The sequence below is a fragment of the Schistocerca americana genome, chromosome 7 (assembly GCF_021461395.2).
Source record: "Schistocerca americana isolate TAMUIC-IGC-003095 chromosome 7, iqSchAmer2.1, whole genome shotgun sequence".
NCBI classification, from domain to species: Eukaryota; Metazoa; Arthropoda; class Insecta; order Orthoptera; family Acrididae; genus Schistocerca; species Schistocerca americana.
In genome coordinates, this window is record NC_060125.1 from 597337258 (window position 1) to 597363014 (window position 25757).

At 39.4% G+C, this 25757-nt stretch overlaps 1 protein-coding gene across 1 annotated transcript in view; it reads left to right on the forward strand.

Annotated features, from left to right (window-relative positions):
• LOC124622053 (transient-receptor-potential-like protein) overlaps positions 1–25757 on the forward strand; it is a 225935-nt gene that overhangs the window by 182252 nt on the left and 17926 nt on the right. Inside the window, exon 18 of the mRNA XM_047147617.1 lies at positions 13438–13871. Coding sequence (XP_047003573.1) covers positions 13438–13871 — 434 coding nt within the window. The remainder of the gene's footprint in view (positions 1–13437; positions 13872–25757) is intronic.

Consider the following 25757-nt stretch of genomic DNA (forward strand, 5'->3'; position numbering starts at 1 on the left):
CTAGACAAATAATTTCACAAAACATCTCCTAACACTTAAATCTACATTCAGCATTAATAAATTTCTCTTCTACGTAAATGCATTTCTTCCCATTGCTAGCAGACATTTTATATCCTCTCTACTTCAGACATCATCAATTATTTTGCTGTCCAAATAGTAAAACTCATCTACTAATTTATGTGTCTCATTTCTTACTCTAACTCCCTCAGTATAATCTGATTTAATTTGACTACATTCCATTATCCTCATTTTGCTTTTGTCAATGTGTTCATCTTATTCCTCCTTTCAAGACAATGTCTATTCCATTCAACTGCTCACCCAAGTCCTTTATTGTCTCTGACAAAATTACAATTTCATTAGCAAGCCCCAAAGTTTTTATTTCTTTTTTCTGAACTTTAATTCCTATTCCAATTTTTTCTTTTGTTTCCTTTACTACTTGCTCAATGTACAGATTGAATAGCATCTGGGATGGGCTATAAACCTGTCTCACTCCCTTCTCAACCATTGCTTTTTTCTTTCATGTCCCTTCCCTTGACTCTTATAACTGGTGTCTGGTTTCTATACAGGTTGTAAATAGTCTTTCAATCCCCATATTTTGCCCCTGCTACCTTCAGAATTTCAAAGAGAGTATTTCACTCAACACTGTAAAAAGCTTTCTCTAAGTCTACAAATGCTATAAACGTGGGTTTGTCTTTCCTTAATCTAGTTTCTGAGATAAGCTGTAGGATCAGTACTGCCTCATGTGTTCCTTCATTTCTCCGGAATTCAAACTGACCTTCCCCGAGGTCAGCTTCTACGAGTTTTTCCATTCTTCTGTACAGAATTCGTGTTAGTGTTTTGCAACCATGACTTATTAAACAGATGGTTTGGTAATTTCACATCTTGTCAGCAACTGCTTTCTTTAGGATTGTAATTATTACATTATTTTTGAAGTCAGGGGTTATTTTGCCTGCCTCACACATTTTGCACACCAGATGGAAGAGTTTTGTTATGGCTGGCTCTCCCGAGGCGATCAGTAGCTCTGATGGAATATCGTCTACTTCGGGGGCCTTGTTTTGACTCTCAGAGCTCTGTCAAATTCTTCTTGCAGTACCATATCTCCCATCTCATCTTCATTTACATCCAGTTCCCTGTCTTAAATATTGCTATCAAGTACATCTCCTTTGTACAGACCCTCTATATACTCCTTCCACCTTTCAGCTTTCCCTTCTTTGCTTAGGACTGGTTTTCCATCTGAGATCTTGATATTCATACAGCTGCTTCTCTTTTCTCCAAAGGTCTCTTCAGTTTTCCTGTAAGTGGTAGCCTTTCCCCTTGTGAAATATGCTTCTAAATCCTTGAACTTGTACTCTAGCCATTCCTGCTTAGCCATTTTGCACTTCCAGTCAATTTTGCTTTTTAAACATTTGTATCCCCTTTCTCTTACTATATTTTTATATTTTCTCCTTTCATTAATTAAATTCAATATCTCTTGCGTTATCCAAGGATTTCTACAACTTGACGCCTTGCTGCCTTCACCATTCCATTTCTTAAAGCTACCCATTTATCTTCTACTGTATTCCTTTTCCCTGTTCTAGTCAACTGTTGCTTAATGCTCCCTCTGAAACTCTCAGCAGCTTCTGTTTCTTTCAGCTTACCCAGGTCCCATCTCCTTAATTTCCTACACTTTTCCAATTTCTTCAGTTTCAATCTACAGCTCATAATCAATAAACTGTGGTCAGAGTCCACATCAGCCCAAGGAAATGTTTTACGGTTTACAGTCTGGTTCCTAAATCTATGCCGTATCATTCATTATATAATCAATCTGAAACCTACCAGCGTCTCCACGTCTCTTCCATGTATACAACCTCTATATATGATTCTTAAACCAAGTTTTAGCGATGATTACATTATGCTCTGTGCAAAACTCTATCAAGTGGTTTTGTTTTTCATTCCTTTCCCCAATTCCACACACCCATTATTTTCATCTTCCTCAACTATCTGAATAATTTCTTTTATTGCGTCATATATTTCTTCAATCTCTTCATCACCTCTGGAGCTAGCTGGCATATAAATCTGTACTACTGTGGTGGGTGTGGGCCTCATGTCTATCTTGGCTACAATAATGCATTCTCTATGCTGTTCATAGTAGCTTACCCACATTCCTATTTTCTTATTCATTATTACGCTGACTCCTGCGTTACCCCATTTAATTTTGTATTTATAACCATGTATTCACTTGACCAGAAGTCCTGTTCCTCCTGAAACTGAACTTCACTAACTCCCATTATATATAATTTCAAATGATCCATTTCCCTGGAATGGGTAGTGTGTAAAAAACAGGTTATAAGATTAATATCAACAAAAGTAAAACAAGGGTAATGGAATAAAGCTGATTTAAATCAGGAGAAGCTGAGAGAATTCACTTAGGAAATGAGATACTGAAAGTAGTAGATGAGAATTGCTGTTTGTGCAATAAAATAACCTGACAATAACTGATTTAGAGATGATACAAAATTCAGGTTGGTTACAGGAGAAAGTTTCCGAAAAAGAGAAATTCATTGAGCTTGAATATACATTTAAATATCAGGAAGTACTTACTAAAGCTCTCTATCTGGAGTGTAGTGCTGTACAGAAGTGAAATGTTGATAATAAACAGTTCACACAACAAAGAATAGGAGCTTTTGAAATGTAGTACTACAGGAGAATGCTGAAGACTAGATGGGTAAATCAATAACTAATGAGAAGGTATTTAATCAAGTTGGGGTGGAAAGAAATTTATGGTACAACTTGACTAAAATAACAGTTGGTTGGTTGCATAAATACTGATAATCAAGGAAAAGATAATTTGGTAGTGGAAGGGAATGTGAGAGGAGAGCACAAATTATAAAGGGTTATGGTGATGATAATGATGTTGGTTATCAATGCTCTTGCAGAATATGAACTAAGTGCTTAGTGAAAATAATCTTTCCCTGCAAGCAAACTTCCTGAGACAATGGCTCACACACACATATTGACACCTGAAAGACTGTCTGGCACTGATTGCTGAGGCAGATGTTTCTTGTCAACATATTAAAATGGAGTCACATATCTGCATGCATGTTCAGACCATTTCCTCATGTTTAATAAAGCTATAATACAGTCATGACATGAAATACTAAATAAAATGAGAATCAGCTGAAGAAAGAGCTAAAAGTTATTTCCTGGTACATGTGACTGGCTGACAGCCACTATGAGAACAAGTAAATATTGCATAGCTTTTCTATACATGGCTGTAAGAAATGCTTAAATAAAAACCTGATTCTAGTTTAACAATATACATTAAGAGGCAAATGGACATGCAATTAAAACTGGAAAACTTATTCAGATAAACACAGTGAACCAGAAACTCTGAGAAACATTAAAGTAACTTACCCGACAATTTCAGCAGGAATCCTGTCAGTACATAAATCTTGAAACACTCATGTGCCTCTCATTGTTATTGTACAGTGTACAAATTCTCATGAAGAAAAATTACTGTCTTCTTGTCAGAATATAAAATGCAGCCAAGTAAAATATCGCGCACCGGCACAGGTACGTCACATGCTGGTCAGTCTTTTTGCCAGACGAGGTGCCAACATGTCAGAGGACAGTGCCCTCTTTTCTATTTTATTTTATTTATTTATTTATTTTTATTTACATGTCAAGTTCCTTAGGACCAAATTGAGGAGCAAATCTCTAAGATCATGGAACGTGTCAGCACATGAAATTACAACATAAAAGTAGTAACAGATAACAATAAAATGTTTATGAACCCAAAAACAGTCAAGCCACAAGTTCAAGTAAACTCAATCAACAATACAAGAAGAATCAGCTTAATTTTTCAAGGAATTCCTCGACAGAACAGAAGGAGTGACCCATGAGGAAACATGTAGGTTACTGCTAAGATTTTTGAATTTGAGTGGTAACTGACTAAAAATGGATGCAGCAATATACTGTACACCTTTCTGCACAAGAGTTAAGGAAGTCCGATCCAAATGCAGGTTTGATTTCTGACAAGTATTAACTGAGTGAAAGCTGCTTGTTAACAAGAAATGACAGTAAGGAACACATATATGGAGCGGCCAATGTCAAAATACCCAGACTCGTGAACAGGTGTCGACAAGAGGTTCGTGAAGTTACACCACTTACTGCCCGAACCACCCATTTCTGAGCCAAAAATATCCTTTTAGAATGGGAAGAGTTACCCCAAAATATAATACCAAATGACACAAGCAAATGAAAATAAGCAAAGTAGACCAATTTCCATGTCGAATGATCACTCACTTCAGACACCGTTTGAATAGTAAAAATGCCAGCATTAAGTCTTTGAACAAAATCCTGAACATGAGCTTTCCCCATGACAGTTTACTATCTATTTGAACACCTAGAAATTTGAACTGTTCAATTTCAGTAATCATGTGCCCATTCTGTGAAATTAAAAGTTAGGTTTTGTTGAAATGTGCGTTAGAAAAAGTAGAAACTGAGTCTTGCTGTGATTTGGCGTTAGTTTATTTTCTACAAGCCATGAACTTAGGTCATGCACTCCACCATTTGAAACCGAGTCAATGTTGCACACAACACCCTTTACAGAAATATTTTAGAGTTACCTGTAATACGAGAGGGCATATCATTTATATAAATAAGGAACAGACGTGGCCCCAACATTGATCCCTGGGGCACCCCCCACTTGACCGTACCCCACTCAGACCCAACATCACAGCCATTTTCAACACTGTGAATAATGACCTTTTGCTATCTGTTGCTAAAGTAAGAGGTGAACCAATTATGAGCTACTCCTCATATTCCGCAATGGTCCAACTTCTGGAGCAATATTTTGCGATCAACACTATCAAATGCCTTCGTTAAATCAAAAAATATGCCTAGCGTTTGAAACCTTTTGTTTAACCCATCCAGTACCTCACAGAGAAAAGAGAATGTAGCATTTTCAGTTGATAAGTGACTTATAAAGCCAAACTGTAGATTTGATAGCAAATCATGGGATATAAAATGATCCATTATCCTTACATACACAGCCTTTTCAATAACTTTAGCAAACACTGATGGCATAGAAATATGTCTAATATTGTCTACATTATCTCTTTCTCCCTTTTTATAAAGTGGCTTTACTACTGAGTACTCTAATCGTTCAGGTAGCTGACGATTCCTAAAGGACAAATTACAATTTTGGCTAAATAGAGGGCTAACCTGTGCAGCACAGTACTTCAATTTTCTGCTAGGCACTCCATCATATCCATGAGAGTCCTTAGACTTCAGTGATTTAATTATTGACTCAATCTCCCCCTTGTCTATATCATAGAGGAGTATTTCAGACATCAATCTCGGAAAGGTATTTGCCAAGTAAGTTGTATGATTCCCTGTAGAAACTGAATTTTTATTTAACTCACCAGCAATGCTCAGAAAATGATTGTTAAATACTATGCATACATCTGATTTATCAGTAACAGAAATATTTTTACTACAAACTGACTTTATATTGTCGACCTTGTGCTGCTGACCAGACATTTCCTTCACAACTGACCATATGGTTTTAATTTTATCTGGTGAAGAATTAGCTATTCTATTTCCATACAACATACTCTTTGCTATCCTAATAACATTTTCAAGCATCTTACAATACTGTTTGTAATGGGCTACTATAGCCTGATTGTCACTACTTCTAACATTTTGATATAATTCCCACTTTGTTCTACATGATGTCCTTATCCAATTAGTCAGCCATCTGGGTTGCCTATTACTGCCAGTAACCTGTTTAGAAAATTCTAATGGAAAGCCATCTGGGTTGCCTATTACTGCCAGTAACCTGTTTAGAAAATTCTAATGGAAAGCAACTCTCAAAGAGCATGAGAAATGTTTTAAGGAAAGCATTATATTTATCATCTATGTTATTGACACTACAAACATCCTGCCACTCTCGTTCCTTGACAAAGTTTACTCTCTATTGCTGTTGGAGTAACTTTCCTGTATAGTTACATGTGATATTTGGTTGAGTACAAAAGCCTTTTATTGTAAAAATTTGTGCATCATGATCTGAAAGGCCATTCACACTAACAGAATGCCCATCTAGTAATGAAGAATGAATAAAAATATTGTCTATGGCTGTGCTACTGTTCCCCTGCACCCTAGTTGGAAAAAACGCAGTCTGCAACAGATCATATGAATTTAGGAGATTACCAACATCCTTTTTGTTGCACCATCATATACAAAATTTATATTGAAGTCACCACATATAACTAATTTCTGGTACTTCCTACAAAGTGAATGAAGAACTCTCTCAAGCTTGAGCAGAAATTCTCTGAAGTCAGAGTTAGGGGACCAATAAAGAACAACAATTAGAAGTTTAGTTTCACCAAATTCAACTGCCTCTGCCCAACATTCAAATATCTGTTCAGTGCAGTGCCATGATACATCTATGGGCTCAAATGGAATACTGTTTTTTACGGACATAGCCACTCCCCCACCCCACAAGGAACTCCTTGAAAAACAGCCAGCTAATCTGTATCCTGGTTAATAACTCTTATATTTTGATGAAATACGCTAATTCCTTCTGTGCTTGGAAACATGTTGTCCTCTGAAGGTGAGCCCTTAGTAGGGGGGACTTCCTTTATGCAGGTATACCTATCAGCTGACTTCAATCTAAAAAAGGTGCAGCTCTAACACCAACTATTACAGGAATTTTTCCATGAGTGATCCAACCACCACCCACTACACTGTCACCTATAAGCTTTGCCAGCCTAGTGAAACTCGATCTAATGATAGACCCAACTGGCACCACTGAAATATGTCTAATATTGTCTACATTATCCCTTTCTCCCCTCTGCCATCAGCGCCCTCTCCAGCCCCATATTAACAAACCTCACAGCCTCATTAAGATAAGGCCGCTCTTGACGATGAAACAGTTGCACAGAATGCACATTTGTGCCACCAGTTTGAGTAGCTATCTTTACCAGGTCACCACCTACATCATATTCCCCGTCCCTATCAAGACTGTTCCCTGCTCCACCCACTACCACTACCTGATCCTCCTTCGTAAAATTCCTACGTAACTCCCCTATGCTGTTAATCACCTGAGCCAACCCTGCACTAGGCTTCACAATGCAGTTATACTAACCACTCCCCACTTATATTAACCCCACTTCTTGATATCTGCGTGAGTGAGTGTTCACAACAACAAAACTGTGGCTTCAGCAGCCTTGTAGTTTCAGTCTCACATTCTACCAGAGATATGTCACTCTTCATCTCAACAACAAGGGTAACAATGCAACAAGATCCTAACGCAATTCCAGAGTATAATGGTGCCATCCTATGTTCCTATGGAAACCTAGTAGTTTCTGCAACATTACTGTGAACCACCATGGTGCCACTACTCAGATTGCACTTGTTGTCAGGAGCACCCTCTGACAGGACCACAACAGAATCCAGCATATGAGTTAGCCCAGGGCTGATCCGAGTCAGTTCTGATGCAATCTGCGGAGTGTGAGACGAGTGTGTTATCGATTCAGCTTAGGTCTAATTTGTGGACCCTTTTTGGTACATGCGGAAATCTGACACAGCAGCACAGACTGGGCTTTGTTATGGAATATGGATTTGAATTTCCTTGCACTGTTCTTGAGTAAATTGCCTTTAGAAAAGTGGCAACAACTTTGGATCCATGACATGTACAAATCAAACAATAATTTCTGTGATATGGCGAGAGTGTTGGTTTTTCAACCATGGAGAAACTACGATTATAGTCCAATTAAAATTACTTGATGGTTGACATATGTCACTCGATGCTACAGTGTTGTCACGTCCAGTGCTGGCTACTGCTTGCTTATAAGTGACAAACATGGTGGATCACTTCAAAAATGCTGTTAATGTGTAATGTGGAGAAATGTTGGAAGCAGGCATCGTGAGGTATGATGGAAATGTGAGATGCTCTATCCACAGCTGATTTTAAGTGATCAATGACTGAACTGCAGCAGAGACAAGTTTTCTAGCCCTGAATTTAAACTCATGTCCTAACCTATCCACAACCTCATGAAGTGCAACATATCTGAGAAAACAGCAATCAAAGATCTGCCTCAGAACTAAAATCATGATTGCTTTGTTCAATGTATTTAAGGCTAACCTCTATGAACAAACTCAAGACAGAAAAATTTCAGTTTCAGCAGTATAATCAAACTAATTTCTCACTGTCACTGGTTACCTGAAACCATCCTCAACTGGCTACATGGGCTGCCGCAGTATCTAGCAATGATCAATACTGGTTGGCACTTGCTTGCAGATTATAGATCACACAAGCAGATTTCAAACAAATAAAGAATGATAGGAAGAAAAGAAGGAAAGTAAGATCAAATGAAAAAGTCAACATGATATTGCAAATGATGTGGCAAAGTATTACAAATAAAAGAAATTACATTTAAGCAATTAATTGACTAAAAATAATAATCAAAGTCTTTTGAATAAATTTAGAAAAATAAAAATTTTCACTTTATGGGATGAGATTCGAACCAAGGACCTTCCACAGGTCAGATTAATACAAAAATTTGGCTTCACACAATATCGCATGAAGCTTATCTAATGGAAGTTGATATCTTTGTTTATAGTAACTACATATATAATGATGAGTCACATGTTGTGCAGAAGAATCCAGTCGTTTGGTTAGTGCAGTGCATGAAATACGAAATAACAGAATTATGAAATAACTGACAAACTGTTAGCAACAGCAAACTGTTTGGGCATGACACTGAGCACTCTCACGGGAGGAAACCAGCTACAACAGCTGAAGTGTCAACTATCATGTAATTTTAGTCAGATGATACTAATGCAGACTGTGCCCAGTTATCAGGAGTTAACAAATGTTATATCACAGGCAGTGCATGTGTTAGTGAATGTAGCAGAACACATCCCCCACCACCCAAGTTAACAGCTTTTCACCATTTAATGAACAATATGTAGAGAGAGTTGTTTTTCTGCCAATGACTGCAGTTATATTTCTTGGTCTGTCAAATTTCTGCCTCAGGACATCCTTAACTGTATCATCTAATAAAAACTGGAGCTGCTAAAGAATCTGGTGGAACTAGAGTTCTCAACATTATTTTCTTTACTACTAGAACATTTTTCAATGAAGAAACATATTATTGCAGCCAGATTAACATTTTGGCAGCAGAAAAAGAGCTCCCAACAATCATACGCAGATTGGGCCATTGACTTGGAGGGATTAAGTAGGAATTGCAACTTTAAATGTTTGCATGGGCAGAATTACAGACTCTTAATCAGGGACATTATAGTGCAACTTAGGCCCAACTGGGAAGTGAGGAATCCATACTGATGAAATCAGATCTGCCTCTGATGGAAGAAATGTGAATAACTCAAGCCTATGAAAATGTTTATGCAGCCCAGTGTTTGTTTACAATGGTAGAGACACTGAAGCAGTCATCTCCCTGGCACTTATATCACATGGGATATCATGCAACCTCTGTCACGGCCCTGACTATTCTATGGCCCCCAATGATCTCATAAACAACCACATCTGTGGCAATGAGCCACACTAGTGGCAATGTAGTGGCCCAGCCATAACCTTTGCCTCTTTTTTCACAAATGCAGCAAGTGCTCCACTGGCATGTGGCATGCAACAAGTGCAGCAAAATGGGGTAGTTGCAGGAGGAATGTGGTTGGAGTTCCTATACAAATATGCCCCAATCTGAAGAAGTGTATCAAGTGACTGATAAATCCGCAGACAAGTGACTGATAAATCTACAGAAGTGCAGACCTCTCAAAATGCATCCCAGAAAATATACTTAGATGCATTCATAGGCAAGCAGCCAGTGTAGTTACTCCTGGACACTAATTCTTCTGTGTTGTTGCTAAACCGATCTACTAACTTACCTTGTGGGTCACCACTTTGAAAGCAACTGAGACAAATATGTGGGCCTGTGGACGCCATAATGTGCCTTTGCGAGGAAGGTTTTCAGTTCAATTCACAACCATGTCACTCATACAGTAAGTTTTCTGCTGGTAGCTTAGTTCAAAATGGACTATGTTTTCGGAGAACATTATTTTACACTTTTGGATTTACGATTCATGAAAAAACAAAACGACTCAAATACATCCTGCACAAGTGTTCTTTCATGCAACCATCCTTGACACATTTGAGCCTCAAACCTTTGGCTAACAGCACTGTATCAACAAAGGTCTATTTCGCTGCCATCACATATAAGGAAATGATGTATAAAAGGTGGCAACACAAGTAATTGCATGCTTGACAAGCATGCATGCACAAGTGTACTTTCCTAAGCATTCCTGCACTTGTGTATGATAAATTTGCATTACAGGGACAAACTAAATGAAGGCCGTAGCCCAGCAGAGTGGCTTCATAGCCACCCATCGACATGTTGTAACAGTTGCCAATGCATTTCATTGGTGAGGCCTCTCCCTTCTGGGTGGGCACTCTGGTGTGGGCTCATGAACTCAGACACTACCCAACCTGGATCTGTGTAACAATCTCCCCCTACCGTAGGTCTGTGATGTAACCTGTGGCCTCCTCATATGGACTTCTGTGATGCCACATGAAATCAACTTTGATTACTCCCTCCTGATCAGCAGTAACCTGTTTCTCCATGCCCGGTGGACTCACCAATCCTGTAGTGACTCAAAAAAATTCCATTGGGCCTCATTCTGAGACTGTCTTTCGTAGTGATGCCCATGGGTATCAGTCCACTGCCTTTCCCAATGATGGCTCTTCGGGACAAAACACCACCAACGTTCTTCTCCCCCAGCAGTGACTGCTGAGGGGGGAGGGGATGGGGTAGTAGTGGCATAAGATTACTGTGGGAACTGAATAGTTGGCACAATATTACTGTTGTCTGCCAGATGCCACTACTACTCAGATGCCACTGATGTGACAATGCTAGATCCACCATGTAAGTTAGCCTAAGGCCTGTTTGACATGGAAAACCCTCCAGAGATTGCTTTCCGACACAGAGGAAAGTTCGTGGGTGAAAGAAGAGTAAAAATAAAGGCTCAGTTGTCAACACTCAATAATTTCTGAAGAAATGATGAAGTTTCAACACTAATTTAACAGTCTATTAGGCAACGTCAGAGTAAATTGCTTGGCAACACAGCAGATAAGAGCACAGGTTTGTGTTTTACACCCCAGGCTCAAAATCCAATCTTAGTTTTTTTTTATCTTCTGTTGCTGCAGATGTACGTGACATCAATACTTTTTGTGAAATCATAAAATGCAAAGGAATTATTGACAAAACTAAATTTTTCAAATCTAACTAAAAACAGACTTTATGATCAGAAAATGTCTATCATCTTGTATCACTGAACAGTAACTGAAAAGCATATGAATTCTACTATTTCAAGTTTTGTCCACATTTCTGTTTTACACTTCACAAGAACCAGAGCCTTCAACCCTCATGATGACATCTATTATAAAACATTCAAAGCATACAAATCTGGAGCACCAGAAACAACAAGTGAAATCACATATGCAACAGTCATATTTATTATTGTGAATATCATTACAAAAAGCAACCTCATTAACAGTGCTAAATATTTAACAATCTGGCGTTAATTTCATGGTAAACCACTATGCATTACTTGTTATTCCCCTCTGCAGTGTCAGTGATGAGAACATGTCACTTCTGTCATCAGCAAATGTAATTCTTCACCTGTCAGTAAACTCATACATCTCAGCATTCTCAAGAGTGGCATACATTTTAGCAAAATTACTTTTAATGAACATCTCAGTATTCTGATTTCATTGACAAACAACACATTGTGTAAGGAAATGGAAATAATAGAATTTTTATGTTCTTCATTTCAAATCACTGTTAATTAATACAAAGTTGTGTAAGATTTTTTATGAGAAAATCTATTTTCTTGTGTCAATAATTTCTTTGTATTTCATGATGTCACAGAAAATATGGATATCAAGAACTTCCACTAAAAAAAAAAAAAAAAAAAAAAAAAAAAAAAAAAAAAAAAAAAAATGGATTTGAAAATGGGTCACAAAAATTAGAACCTGTACTCATAGCCACCACACTACCAACACATTTACATCCATCATCCACAAGGAGACAGATAAAGTGGCGTCAAAATTGTAGCCATTATTTTCTGAGAAATTAGTGAGTATTGGCACCTAAGCCAAAAAAGGAGCCTTAATTTTATCCCTTCTTTCACCCTGTGAAGTTTCGTCTGTGTCAGTGAGCGATTTATGTTATGATGAGATCTGTAGCGTGCATGTAAGTGTGCTACTGGTTCAGCTTAGAGGCTAATGCCGTGGGCTCTGGACTGAACTTTGCTTTAGAATGGGAGCTTAAGGCAACTTGCACTGTTCCCAGGAGCATCCTGGATTTAGCTCTTGTTGTAAATAAATGAGGGCGAAACACTACTATCTCATGTGTAGCCCACCTTTACAAAACATGGGGTGTAATCTGTCAAGCCATTGTAGTTGTCTGGGTGTTGGTGATCTCTGTGGCCAACCTATATCATTTAGAGATTTGTATTTGTGTAATTCCATGTCATGCCCACGAAACAGCTAAGGTCGTATACAGTCTACTCAGGCAGAACTACACTTTTCTAGGTAAGCCATATACAACTGAAGTGTAGTCAAGTCCTACAGATATTGCCTGCTAGCCTGCTGCTGACCGTTATGCCTGAACACTAAGCAGCCTTCCATCCCATTGGTGCCCATCACCCTTGTCATTTGAAAGTTCCCCCCCCCCCCCCCCCAAAATCCATCCATCCCAATCATGCAGGTGGTTAAGCCAAGATCCCCATTCCCACAGACATCCAATGTTCTACTACCACACAACACACAGGTCACTGAAGCATGGCCAAAGCTTATGGTTATACACGACTGGCTGTACTCACCAGCCTCAGCTCAGGAACACCAGGTTCATCACACACAGACCCAGCTAATGTTCACCAGATGCCATAGACACCAAAAAAGACAGCTCCCTGAGGTGTTTGTCATTTGGAACAATGCAGGAGATATCAAACAGTGAGAGAGATAAGTCTAAAGAAATGTTTCCGTTCACTTATCAACGTGCTTGTGCTATCTTAGTTTGTTATCCAACTGGATGTTTAGTAATTTCACATTCAGTTTCATATAGTGGTTGCCACTGATCTCTATTTCTGGTTTCTGGTTGAAATTGTGTACGTTTTTGTAAGATTAAGGTGTTTGCTGTGAAGCAGCTGTAAGTCTGTTCCGCTATTCTACAAGCTGTTGCATATGGAAGTGTTTGAACCCTTTATGAACATACTTCTATCATCTACAAACATAACTGTTTTTTCAAGAGTCCTCCAGTAGCCCTGCTGATACATATTTGATCAATTTAAATGAATAACAGGCAAGCTTTTCTGCTAAATGTTCTTATAGAAGTGTAATTTCTTCGAGCCTGTTAAATATTCAGTATTTTACTTCAGGCAACAACAAGAAGAACAATGGAAGCAGCGGAGGTACTGGAAACTTCCTACAAGTAACCAATCAGCAGTCACAAACATCTCGTAATGTCACTCCTGTGTCAACACTGGTAAAGACAATGCAACAGCAGCAGCAGCAGCAACCTCAACAACCACTTCAAAAAGAACAGCAACAACAACAAGCAGCAAAGCAACCAAAATCGAGTGCAAGCACTGATGAAAACACCAAGCGTGTATCAACACATTCTGATCCAAAGAAAGAGAACTCATGTGAAGCAGCAAATGTTCAAAACAGACAACAAACATCTAATCATCAACAACAACTTCAACAGCAGCAAATGCAACAGAAGCAACAGCAGCAGCAAATGCAACAGAAGCAGCAGCAGCAAATGCACCAGCAACAACACCAGCAACAGCAGCAGAAACAGTGCCAGCAGGTAATAAGAAACAGCAATAACTAAATCTAAATAATTTAATTAATATTGTGTCAGCAAACATTCTCTCTCCTCGATCAATTTAAATTCTAAAGCTGTTTGAGAAAAAATAACTATTCAGAATATAAGACAGGTATTAAACAACAGACAGGCACAGGAACAACACTATAAACAGCACTGTTCACTTTTCACATATGGCTTCATATTCAGAAAACACAAATATGGCACAGAGATTCACAGACATGGCCACAGTCTATCAGAATTGTAGAGTGAAATACACGGTGTACATAAAGTCCGGGAACACTTTCAATTATTTATATTACAAGAACTAAACATTGTACAGACGTCATACATATTGCATTTTGAAGAGAAAGTCTGAAAATTTTTTTTTACAAACATTCGATGTGCGAACCATGAGTGACCCGGCAGACATCAATACGGTAATCGAATTCTTGCCATACCCGTCCCAGCATGACATCACCGACTGTGGCAGTCACTTCTCATATTCTCTCCCGGAGCTCTGCAACATCACATGGTAGAGGCGGTACATACACCAGATGTGTCCCCTTAGAAAAAGAGCTACACGGAGTGAGATTTGGTGACCAGGGAGGCCATTTAGTGAAACAGCTGCCCCTTTCTGTAGCACAGCCGATCCATCGATGTGGCAGCTCCGTGTTCAGGTACCCACAAACTTCATGTTGGAAATGGGGTGGAGCCCCATCCTGCTGAAAGATGAATGGAGAGTCCGATTGCATTTGAGGCATCAGCCATAGCTGCAACACGTTCAAGTAGGAATATCCACTGACAGTGCTCTCGGCGAAGAACGCTCAAATTCAATGCATTCGTGTGGATACTTTGTACCCCAGATTCAACAATTATGCCTGTTCACTTTCCCATTAGTGTGAAAAGTGGCTTCATCACTAAAAATTAGGTAATCAACAACACTATCTCATCCTCATTCAATTGTTGCAACTGCAAACAAAACTCAAAATGCTTGTCTTTGTCGTCGTCATTGAGCTTCTGCACTAATTCCAATTTGAATGGTTTCATAGACAGCTTCTGTCGCAGGACTTTCTACACTGTCATTCAAGCCATTTTGAGTTCACGGGATGCATAACACAACGATTGCTTTGGACTCCACATGAATGTCTCTCATACGTGCTCCACATTCACTTCACTCACACTCGGACATCCTCTTCTCTTTTCCGAGCACAAGCAACCCGTCGCAACAAATTTGTAGTGCCAGTGGTAAATGTCCTTCCTTGTTGGTGGCTTCTTACCATACTTGCTTCTAAATATCCATTGAACAGCCATATCACGCTTGTTTTTGTTGAACCCCAACACACAGAAAGCTCACTCCGCACCTGAATTCACCATGTTTGCAACTACTGCTGACTGTTGGCAAATTACCAAACTATGCTGTGCCGATATACATGAAAAAAAAAACTTTCAGGTTTTCTCTTCAAAATGACATAAGTAGGATATCTGTACAATGTTTGGTTCTTGTGAAATAAATAATTGAAAGTGTTCCTGGACTTTGTGTACACCCTGTAGTAAGTTTCAAAATATGAGATACTATCTTCATCACCTGCTATATAAACTTATTTTTTAAATTTATTCATTCACACATTGTGTTCTATAAATACCATCAGAGTACCTTCAGGTAGATGGAACATGACAATTTGTATATTAGCAGGCAGCAAGAGCCACTGCAGACTACTTCTGTAAAGTATCCAAACTATGTACGGTTGTTTTCCCATAACACCAGCTGTATTCCACCCAGGATTTTCAAGTATCATATTAAACTCAACCCTTTAAAGATCTGACACAGATCTAAGGCTCTAAGGTGTCTAAATTAAAATGTTATATTTGTTCTGGCAGATAAATAAAAGGGGATATCCTTTGCAAAGAGAAGTATACTTAACATGGGAAAAAAGTAGGTCCAAACTAGGCAAAAATACAGTCACAGTGCTGAGATGTATATAAAACTAATCAGGTACTAAACAGTTAAATTACAGCTTATATACTGTTCAATGAACAGAACATGATTTCCATTTTGTCTGTATTCAATCTCACTTCAGCATTCTAAAACTTCTATAGTAAACTTATGAAAACACCTATATACATCATAAAAATAAGAAGGCCATTTGGCTGAAAGCTCACATGTTTAGCAGTATTTTTGCTGTGCCTGTCTGCAATTCAACACCTCCTCTATGTGGTGAGTAGCAATCTATTCTTCTCATGAAAAATACACCACCATGATGTAAACACACTGACAGCATGCACAGTAAATTTATGATACAGGGAAGTAAGAACAGTCTGCTACTTACAACTAATAGTAATAGAGGTAAAGGTATAGTTTAGGAGCAATACAATGAAGGCAGTACACCACAAACAAAATTTTGGCAGCTTTTAAGAGTTCAAATAAGATTGTCTTAAAACACAACACTGAACAAAGAATCATTTGTGTCTCTATAGTATTTCCTACCAGGATCTTTGAATCAAATTTTCCATTCCTTTGGTACTAAGTTCAGAAGAACCTTGATGGAAAGATCCTAACAAGCCAATATACCAACTGACCACATGCCACATATGTGGTACATGCAAGTCAAGCAAGCTACAGAAGAATGGTTTTCCGGCACACCAAAAAGAAGTTGTTTAGTGTTCAGTATACCAAGTAATCTTCTTACTGGAATATAATGCTTGCTAGTGCTAAGCTGTGGATGCTGTCCCATAATCCGAAATTCAAAGCAGTACTAAACCACACTGCTCCAAAGTGAGGAAAGAAGATTACCATTCTTAGATCTGTGGATTCAACTTAAATCAGGCAGTTCTGTTCATAAAAGACAACAAATGCAGAACCATACCTCATTGGGGAAGTTTTCATAATTTTACCCAGAAGAGAGTAATGCTGAATACTCCAATATAGAGAATGGAAACCATTTTCAATACAGTCCTGAAATTGATTACCTGGTGACTGTGTTTAGAAAAATAGCTACCTTCCAAAAATGAGGATTTAAGACCACTCTGCATGTATATACTGAACATCATTGAGTACAATCAGCAGGCTCTACACTGACTTGGAGAATGAAAGAGATGCTGATCCATATTGATGATCTCTGTTGCTTCATCATGGACTCCAGACATAAGCTGGTTAAGTAATTGTCAATATTAATGAAATTCTCCAACAGCTGTGTAACTAAGGTGTTGTTTTATTTTGATGACAACCAGGTTTGGCATTCCACTATGTCATCTTCTGGCCCCATATGCATATCTCAAAATAAACGAAATGCCATACAATGCCACTTATCCCTGGGCTTCACAAATTCACAAGTGCTTCACTTGAAGACTTGACAGCAACCCTATCAACTCTTCTAGTGAGGCACTTGTGAAACAGTTTGAATTCACAAAACCAAGGGATATACAGCACTGTATGGCATTATCGTTATTTTGAGAGATGCATATGGGGTATGAAGATGGCATAGGGGAATGCTAAAACTGGTTGTCATCAAAATTAAATAAAATAACATCTTAATTACACAGCTGTTGGAGAATTTCATTAGTACTGACAATTACATATTGATGATAGTGTCAGTGTAACAAGTAGGTACATTCCCAACTAATGTTGCAGCAGCTATGCAGGTCAGTTCACTAGATCTTTATTATAAATTAAGTATTGAATGTTGATGTAATGCAAAACACAGAAGCTAGTTAAATTAGTGCCAGCCAAGCAGTTCTTTACAAAAACCACAAAATAATATTCAACCAAATGAATATTCTAGCCCATGCCTCCAATTTGTGAGACTCCATTAATAAAATGGCCACCAAGATAAGAGTGTGCAATGGCAGTTACAATGAATACAAGGACTATTAATTCAGTGTGATGTGAAAGTGAACACTTTGTAGTGTGTTCACAGATGTTGTATTACCACCGTTTTACATTCTAAAAAGATTACTGATGGAGACTGCTATAAGCCATAAATACCTTATGCTTTATTTCATTGCCATGGCTGGTTTCAGGCTACTATGCCCATCTTCAGATGGCTACACTATTTTTAATACACTGCCAGTATCGCCAGCAACATGTTATCTGCTCTTGCTGATAATACGAACTGTGTAATGAAACAAGTGTAGGCCCTGTGAACCTTGCCAAGGTGGAGTGGCTTGGATGGCCTGCATGCCTCAACAATACATGTAGCCAAACTGTTGGTTAACCACAACAGAGACGTACATATGGAGAGGCCCTGAAGAGGGGCAGCAGCCTTTTCAGTAGTTGCAGCATGGATGATTGACTGATCTGATTTTGTAACAAAAGGAAACTACAGCAGTTATTTTTCCCACACTGTAATTGTGATGAAGGGATGGAATTTGACAGCAGGAAAAGGAAGAGAGGGAAAAATATCAGGAGAAATGTGGGCTGGCAGACAGGAATGAAAGGGGGAGCCACCAGATAGAATTTTGCACAGAACATAATTTAATTATGTAAACATTGGTTTTTGAACTATGAAGAAAAAGCTTGTATATGTGGAACTGACCTACAGACAAAGGTTTCTGGTAAATATGCAATAGTAAGACAGAGATTTTGAGACATTGTAAATTGCAAAACAATACCAGGGGCTAGTGTGGACTCTGATCATTATTTATAGGTTATAAACTGCAGATTAAAACTAAATAAATTTCAGAAAGGTAAGAAATTAAGGAAATGAGACTCTTATAAAGTAGAGGGATTAAATGATGTTGACAGTTTCAAATGAAGCACTATGCAATAATTGACTAAAACAGGAGAATGGACTTTTAAAAAAATGTAACTTTTTGAGATGCAATACTGAAGGCAGTAGAGGATCAATAAGACAAAAAGGCAAAAGTCTACTTGCAATCCTTGGATAACACACAAGATACTCAATTTAATTCATGTATGGTGAAAATATAAAAGTACAGGAAATGAAACAGGCAAAGGAGAGTACAACTGTATAAAAAATGAGTGACAAAAAGTGCAGAGCTGCGACACTGGAATGGCAAGACAACATATGCGAGGCCGGATAAGCATACTTGACTAGGGAAATATACATGTCACCTACAGGATAATTAAAAAGACCTTTGAAGAAAAGAGAAGCAGCTGCTTGGAAGCCTTCTTGTAACTTTCTTTGGAGTAATTTCTTATGACACGGTGTTTGAATAAGTGGCTTGTAATTTGAACTCCTTATGTAGTTGCTCCTGACAATACACTGGCACAATTGTTACAAGGCTACAGGCTTCTCTCTCTCTCTCTCTCTCTCTCTCTCACACACACACACACACACACACATACACACATGTGCCATGCACATGGCAATCATTCTACTGTGCATCACTGAAATGAAATACAAATCATGGAGACCCTCTCAGTGAGATCTAGGTAATTTGTGCTTTGGTTTTTGTGGAGTTGCAGAGTGGATATTAAGACTTTTATGGCAACACTTTGGTATAAAGCATAATTTAATTAACTTTGGATGAAATTTCAAGCTTTATTTGTACTTAGTCTCCATTATTTGAGGAACTGGCAAGCAAACTAAGTGTAAGAAATACATCTGTATTCTTCTTTTGAGTGTGGGATGGGTTTTATGCAGCATCACATCAAGGAGATGATGGTAAGATACAACTGATAAGGCAATGAATAAAGTGCTGTCTCCTCCTGTGACCAAAGTCAGTGGGTGCAATGCATATTAATTTATGGTACTATCTATCACATCAAAATGGGAACTGTTATTTTATCCCCAATCAATCTTATTGAACTTGGTCGCTGTTGTTCAGTGGCCAATTTTCAAAGGAGACTGCAACCAGTCATTGATACTTTTCAGTGCCATTATCAGTTTCAGGCCATTATACTCTCATTTTGTTCTTCATTCCAAAAAGACTGCTTTGATTCACTTCTCCACACTATTCTGTCCTGTGAAAGTCTCTTTATTTCTACATATCTATTGCAATATATATTTGTACAAACCTGCTTACTATGTTCAGGCCTTGGTCTCCCTCTACACTTATTACTGCAAGTTCCATCTATTACCAAATTAACAATTCCATTGCTGTCTCAGGATAGGCCACAATCCTGTCTCACTCCCTTGGAAACATTTCTTTATCACATTCTATAATATTGTTTCCAAGTATATTTTCCTTGCATAGCCTCTCTGTATATTCCTTCCACCTTTCAGCTTCCTTTTTATGTTAGGACTGTCTTGCTGCATGCCATTTTCCATGACAAATTCAAAGGAAAGGCCTTCCACTGAAAAAAGCTGCAGCAGCATGTGGATTGTGTAGGACTGGTGAGCCAACTGTCCCCAAGAAAGGCCCCTGCAAAATCCAGGTGAATCAGCTCCATGGCTCCAACAGCTTTGGCCAGGGAAAATGAGATCAAGGAGGAGCAACCTTATAAGGCAAAGAGTCCACGCACAAAGGAGCAACTCAATGTCCTTCTAGATCCCTTCCAGTATATATGTTGTTGGGCCATGTGCTTGGTCATGACAATGCCCCAGTGATGACAATAAAGGAGAAATGTGAGAGCTACAGGATAGACTCTGTGTCTGTAGGAACTGCCAAAAGTGGGAGCTTAACGATGGTGCACTTGTGCTTGTTGTGCTTGGTTGTGGGCAGGCACCAAATGCTGACAAGGCATGACATAGATACTCGATCTCAGTTTGGAAGGAGCACTTGTCCAAATAGACAGTGAGCCCAGCCTGAAGGAGGATGTAAAACAGTATGTCAAGTTACACAGGTGCTCATCAGCTGAGAATGCAGTGACAAAAATGTCATTGAGGTAGTTTATTGATCCAAGGGCATCGCAGAGCCGGGGTCTGAGGTAATGCTGTAACAAATCTGGAGTCAAACTAACACCAAAGGTGAGTTTTTTGTATTTACAGCATCCAGAAGGCATATTGACCACCACTATTTGCTGGCTGGTTTTGTGGAGGGTAACTATAGATAGGTATCCGCCAGGTCAATTTTGGGGGATGATAATCCTGTGGCCTAGCTTTGCCATGAATTCATCCAGCTGTGGAAGAGGATAGGTATCGAGGTTCACCATTCCCTTAAAGTTGCCACACAGGCAGACGGTGCCATCGTACTTCTCTACAGTGACCAATGGTGTAGCCCACAAACTGTTGGAAATTAGTTCCACAATACTACCTGCCTCTAGGCAGTCCAACTCCTTCTTCATCCTGTCCCACATGGCAAGTGGGAGGTATGCACCTTGCAAAACTCCCTGCATCCAGGTGGGGAGTAATACTGGGGGTGAAGCCCTTGAACACAAAGCTGAATAAGACAGTGATAATCCAACTGTACATGCAAACATCAACCTATGATGAAGAAGAGATGGAAAGAGTGTACAGTGAGATAAAAGAGGCTGTAAACATGGTCAAAGGATGAGACAATCGGATCAGTATGGAACACCTGAATGCATCAGTGGGAAAAGGAAGAGATGGACCTTTTGGCTTGAAGATAGAAATTAACGGGGAGATAAATTAGAAGAAATCTGTGCAGAACATGATGTGGTTTCAACACCATCCATGGAGAAGGTATACAAGGAAAGATGCTGGAGGTAGGAGGACAGAACATCTTCATTCCTGTTGCACAAGGGTTCTGGAATCAAATGAGAGACTATAGGAGCTACCCAGACATTGATAGTGACCATAACACAGTGATAGGAGCACATGATCTGAAATTCAAAAATGTTAAAGAAAAGAAATTGTAAGGAATGGGATCTGAATAGAATAAAGAATGATATCATGAGGTCGACATATGAGGAACAAACAAACATGGCAACATTCAAATGATAGAGCACAGCAATCAGTAATCCTTTTCTTTCGGGTTTTATTAGGCAAATCTAGATTCCACATAGTGCCTAGACTACTATTAGTAATCTTGAATGAACTGTGACAGAAGCCCAAACAACAAAGGACCGACATATTAGGACATGCATTGATACCATGAAATAGTGCATTGATAAAGACTATGCACTAGCTGAAATCTAAATTTGCCTTATAAAACCTGAAAGAAAAGGATGACTGATTGCTGTGCTCTATCATTTGAAAGTCATATCACAGTCGTTGCATGCACTCACATTCCTACTAGAAGGTAACTTGAGGAGAAACATGGCAACAGTTATGAACAATACCAGAAATGTTGAAGAAAGATGGGAGCCCTTGAAAAGCAATATCCTATGAGCAGCAAACAAAGCAGTTGGGAGGCAGAAGGCAAAGCATAAAAAAGAATGGATTACAGAAAGCATAGTAACAAAAATAATTGTAAGATGTAACCTGAAACAAGATTGCACTAAGGAGTGACTAAGGTAATATAGAGCACTGAGGAATGAAATCAACTGAGGGTTAAAAAAGTCTTAACAACAATTCTTGGAGGACCAATGCAAAGATGTCTGAGAAATGATCGTAGGATGGCTGGAATCAGACCCCTTGAATCAATTAAACAATTATTTGGAAAGATTCAAATAAAATGCAGTGGAGCCCAAATTGAAGATGGAATAGTATTACACGAGCAGAAAGACATAGTAGAAAGGTGGAAACAATATCTTGAAATACTGTATGCATGAAATAATGAGGATCTGGAACTGGAGAATGATGAGGAAATTGATCTGGAAGAAGCGGGAGACTATATCTTGTGTGATGAGTTTGGCCTAGCAGTCATGCAGCCAAAACCTGGGAAAGCCACAGGAGTTGATGATATACCAATCAAGAGTTCTACTGGTACATCAACTTCTGTGGCCGCCAGAGAACAGCTATGTGAATAACAGTTCCATCTCATACAAGTTATATAACAGGGGAGCTCCCAAAAGACTTTAAAAAGTATATCACAGTGCCAATACCAAAGAAAGCATCTGAAATCAGATGTGAACAATGTAGGACCCTAAATTAGTAACACAAACCTTGAGGATCTTGACCTCTATCATTCTCAGATGGAGAGAGGTCAGGACAGGCTTGATCACAGATGACAAGGTTGGGCTCAGAAGAGGTGTAGGCACACAATACTCAGCTTATGATTAATTCTTGAGAAAAGACTAAAGAAGAGTCAATAAAATATACATTGCTCTCATGAAGTTAGAAAAAGCATTTGACAGGGTACACTGGCAAGGTGCTGAGAGAGACTGGCAGATAGTATATGGACGGAAGAGTAATACAGAGACTGTACTGAGAAGACGTGGCTGTGATAACGTGTGGAGAACATCAAGAAGAAGCTACTATTAATCAGGTTATACAGGGCTGCACACACTCTCTTGTATTGTTCAGTGGGTACATTCAGAGGGCAGTAGATGAAGCAAGGGAAAAACTAGGGACTATAGAAGTAATTAAAATTCATAGTAAGAACACAGACATGCTGAGATTTGCTGATGACACTGCAGTGTTAAATGAAGATGCAGAACAATTACAAACCATGCTGGTCCAGATGGAAACCACCCTCAACTCTTCCTATAATATAAAAATTACTTAAGGTAAAACAAAAATCTTAGTCATGAGCAGACAAAATACTGTTGCCCAATGCTCACTTAACAATGAGTGACTGGAGACCGTTGAATTCTCTGCCTACATAGGGTACAAAATTGCATCAGATGGAAGGTCAAAGTGGGATATTGCAAGCCAAATCCACTGGGCAAAAGCTGCTTTTAACGAGAGAAGAAACTTTGCACATCTAGCAGCATAGACAACCAACTCAGGAAAACCTCACAAAGATGTCTGTGTGGAGAGTGCTGCTGTGCAGAAGTGAAACATAGACACTTGTAGAAGCACAAAAACATAAATAGTAGCCTTTGAGATGTGATGCTACTGCAGAATGCTCAAGATTTCCAGGGTAGATAAGGTATCTAACAAAGAGGTACTCTACAGAGTGGAGAAAGATAAGCCTTGTCTCCTGATGGTAACCCAATGCACAAAGGACACATGGGCTGGCCATCTGCTGAGAAATGATGGTATCATTAAAAGTATCATTGAAAGGACAGCAGAAGGGAAAAGTACAAGAGACAGACTGAGACTAGAATACATCAACCAGATCATGGAGAATACCAGCTGCACCACCACTACTGCTCTAAAGGGCAAAGACAGAAATGCGTTGCAAACTGCTGCTAACCAACCTGATGACTGAAGGTCAAAAAAGAAGCCCTTGATGCCACCCTGGGAACTGGAGAATAGGTGGCAATACTTTGAACAGAGTTGATCACACAAGCAAACACGGTGATCTTCATCATGGACCGCCAGCCCCACAAGATTTAAAACTGTGGCTATTAGTGGCTGTGAGGGAATGGGTTACCAAGATCATGGTCACTGCCTGTGCTGACTTGTACTGGACTTGGACAGAGCAATAACCCTTACTGCAAATAACCTGTTCATTGCAGCCAGTCAGTCCTGGAAAATGGAGACAGCCACAAGGACCCGATCAATGAATATACAGCACTATTGGTGATGGTTTTGGAAGAGCTCATGTCCAGGTGGAATCAAAGGGGGTGACCATGGACAATGACTTCCAAGAGTACTGCCCAATGGCTATGTGACAGTGCACTGCACCCTACCTCTTTCAAACCCACAGAAGGTGAGATGGCTGCCAACCCTAAGCTAACCAAGTGAGTACAGGAAGCGAGATGGTATGACGGAGGCATTGTAAGCATACCTTGGCAATGTGGCCTGAGTTGTGGCAAAAGGAACATGTTGTGTGGCGATGGTTACAAGATGTCCTGCTGTGTGTCACCCAGCACAGGGAGCAAGATTGCCTCCAAGGTGCACTGGAAAACATGTCTCACAACCTAGGGGTCACTCAAGGCCCCTGTGGCTTGCTGCAGTGGGCACAGCTGTGGGCATGATGGCAGGGCCTGTGGAATGGCAACCATCTGCCTGAAACACAGCAAAGTCAGCACTCTTGAGTGCCCGTCCCAAGGCCTGGGATTGCTCCAATGCATGGAAAAGAGGAAACATTCATCCAACATCTGAGTGGGGAGATGAAGGATATCTTCACAGAGTTCGGCATCTAGACTGTGGCCAAGTAACATGTCACAAACAGCTACATCGGCATAAGGAATTCCACAGTTTCTGTTTTTGCACTGAAAGTGACATTTGCAAGTCAGGCCCTGCAGAGTAGCCACTAATTTTTATATGACTGTCCAAGCTTCTTGGAAGTGCAATGAAAGGTACATTGGATGGTGGAAATCAAAAGCAGATGCCGGAAGTAGGTCCCATGCCTGTTCTTAATGTCTGAGTAGCTCAAGTCACCAGATACCCTGTCGGGAAAAGCTACTTCATCAGCTCCTATACTGAAGCTCTGGCGTTAGCCAACAAAAAAGCACATTTTGTAACATCACCAAGGATCCCATGGGTCTCGAAATGTTTCAGCAGTCAACGTAAGTTGCCCAATATTCCTAGGTCAGGTTAAAAGGGTGGAATACTGGAGACGGATGCCGAACATTGACATTAAAAATGATCTTGATCCCCCAAGTCATCACAAGAGGTGTTCCTGAGTTGAGAACAGCAGTGACAACTGTAAGGACATGGGAGAGATCTGGTAGTTGTACCATTAAGAGGGTATGCAAATGATCAAGCGACAAGCAACAATGTCCACAAGATGCCAAAACCAGAAGAATACCCACTGCCAGAACTGGAATCATAGAATGCAAGATGGAGCCTGAAGTACTCAAACATCCACAATGACAACAGCAACAAATAATAGACAACAGACCACACTCCATCACCAGAAAGGGAGCATAAGTAGTATATGATTCAAATCAGTGCTGACTGCATCACTGTTGTGATGTAGCTAGTTGACAAGTAGCTCGTCAGCTCAACAAAACTGCATCAGTGCATTGTCAGGAACAACTACACAAAAACCAGTCCAAATTAAGAGTCCTCTATCTGAACACTCAAC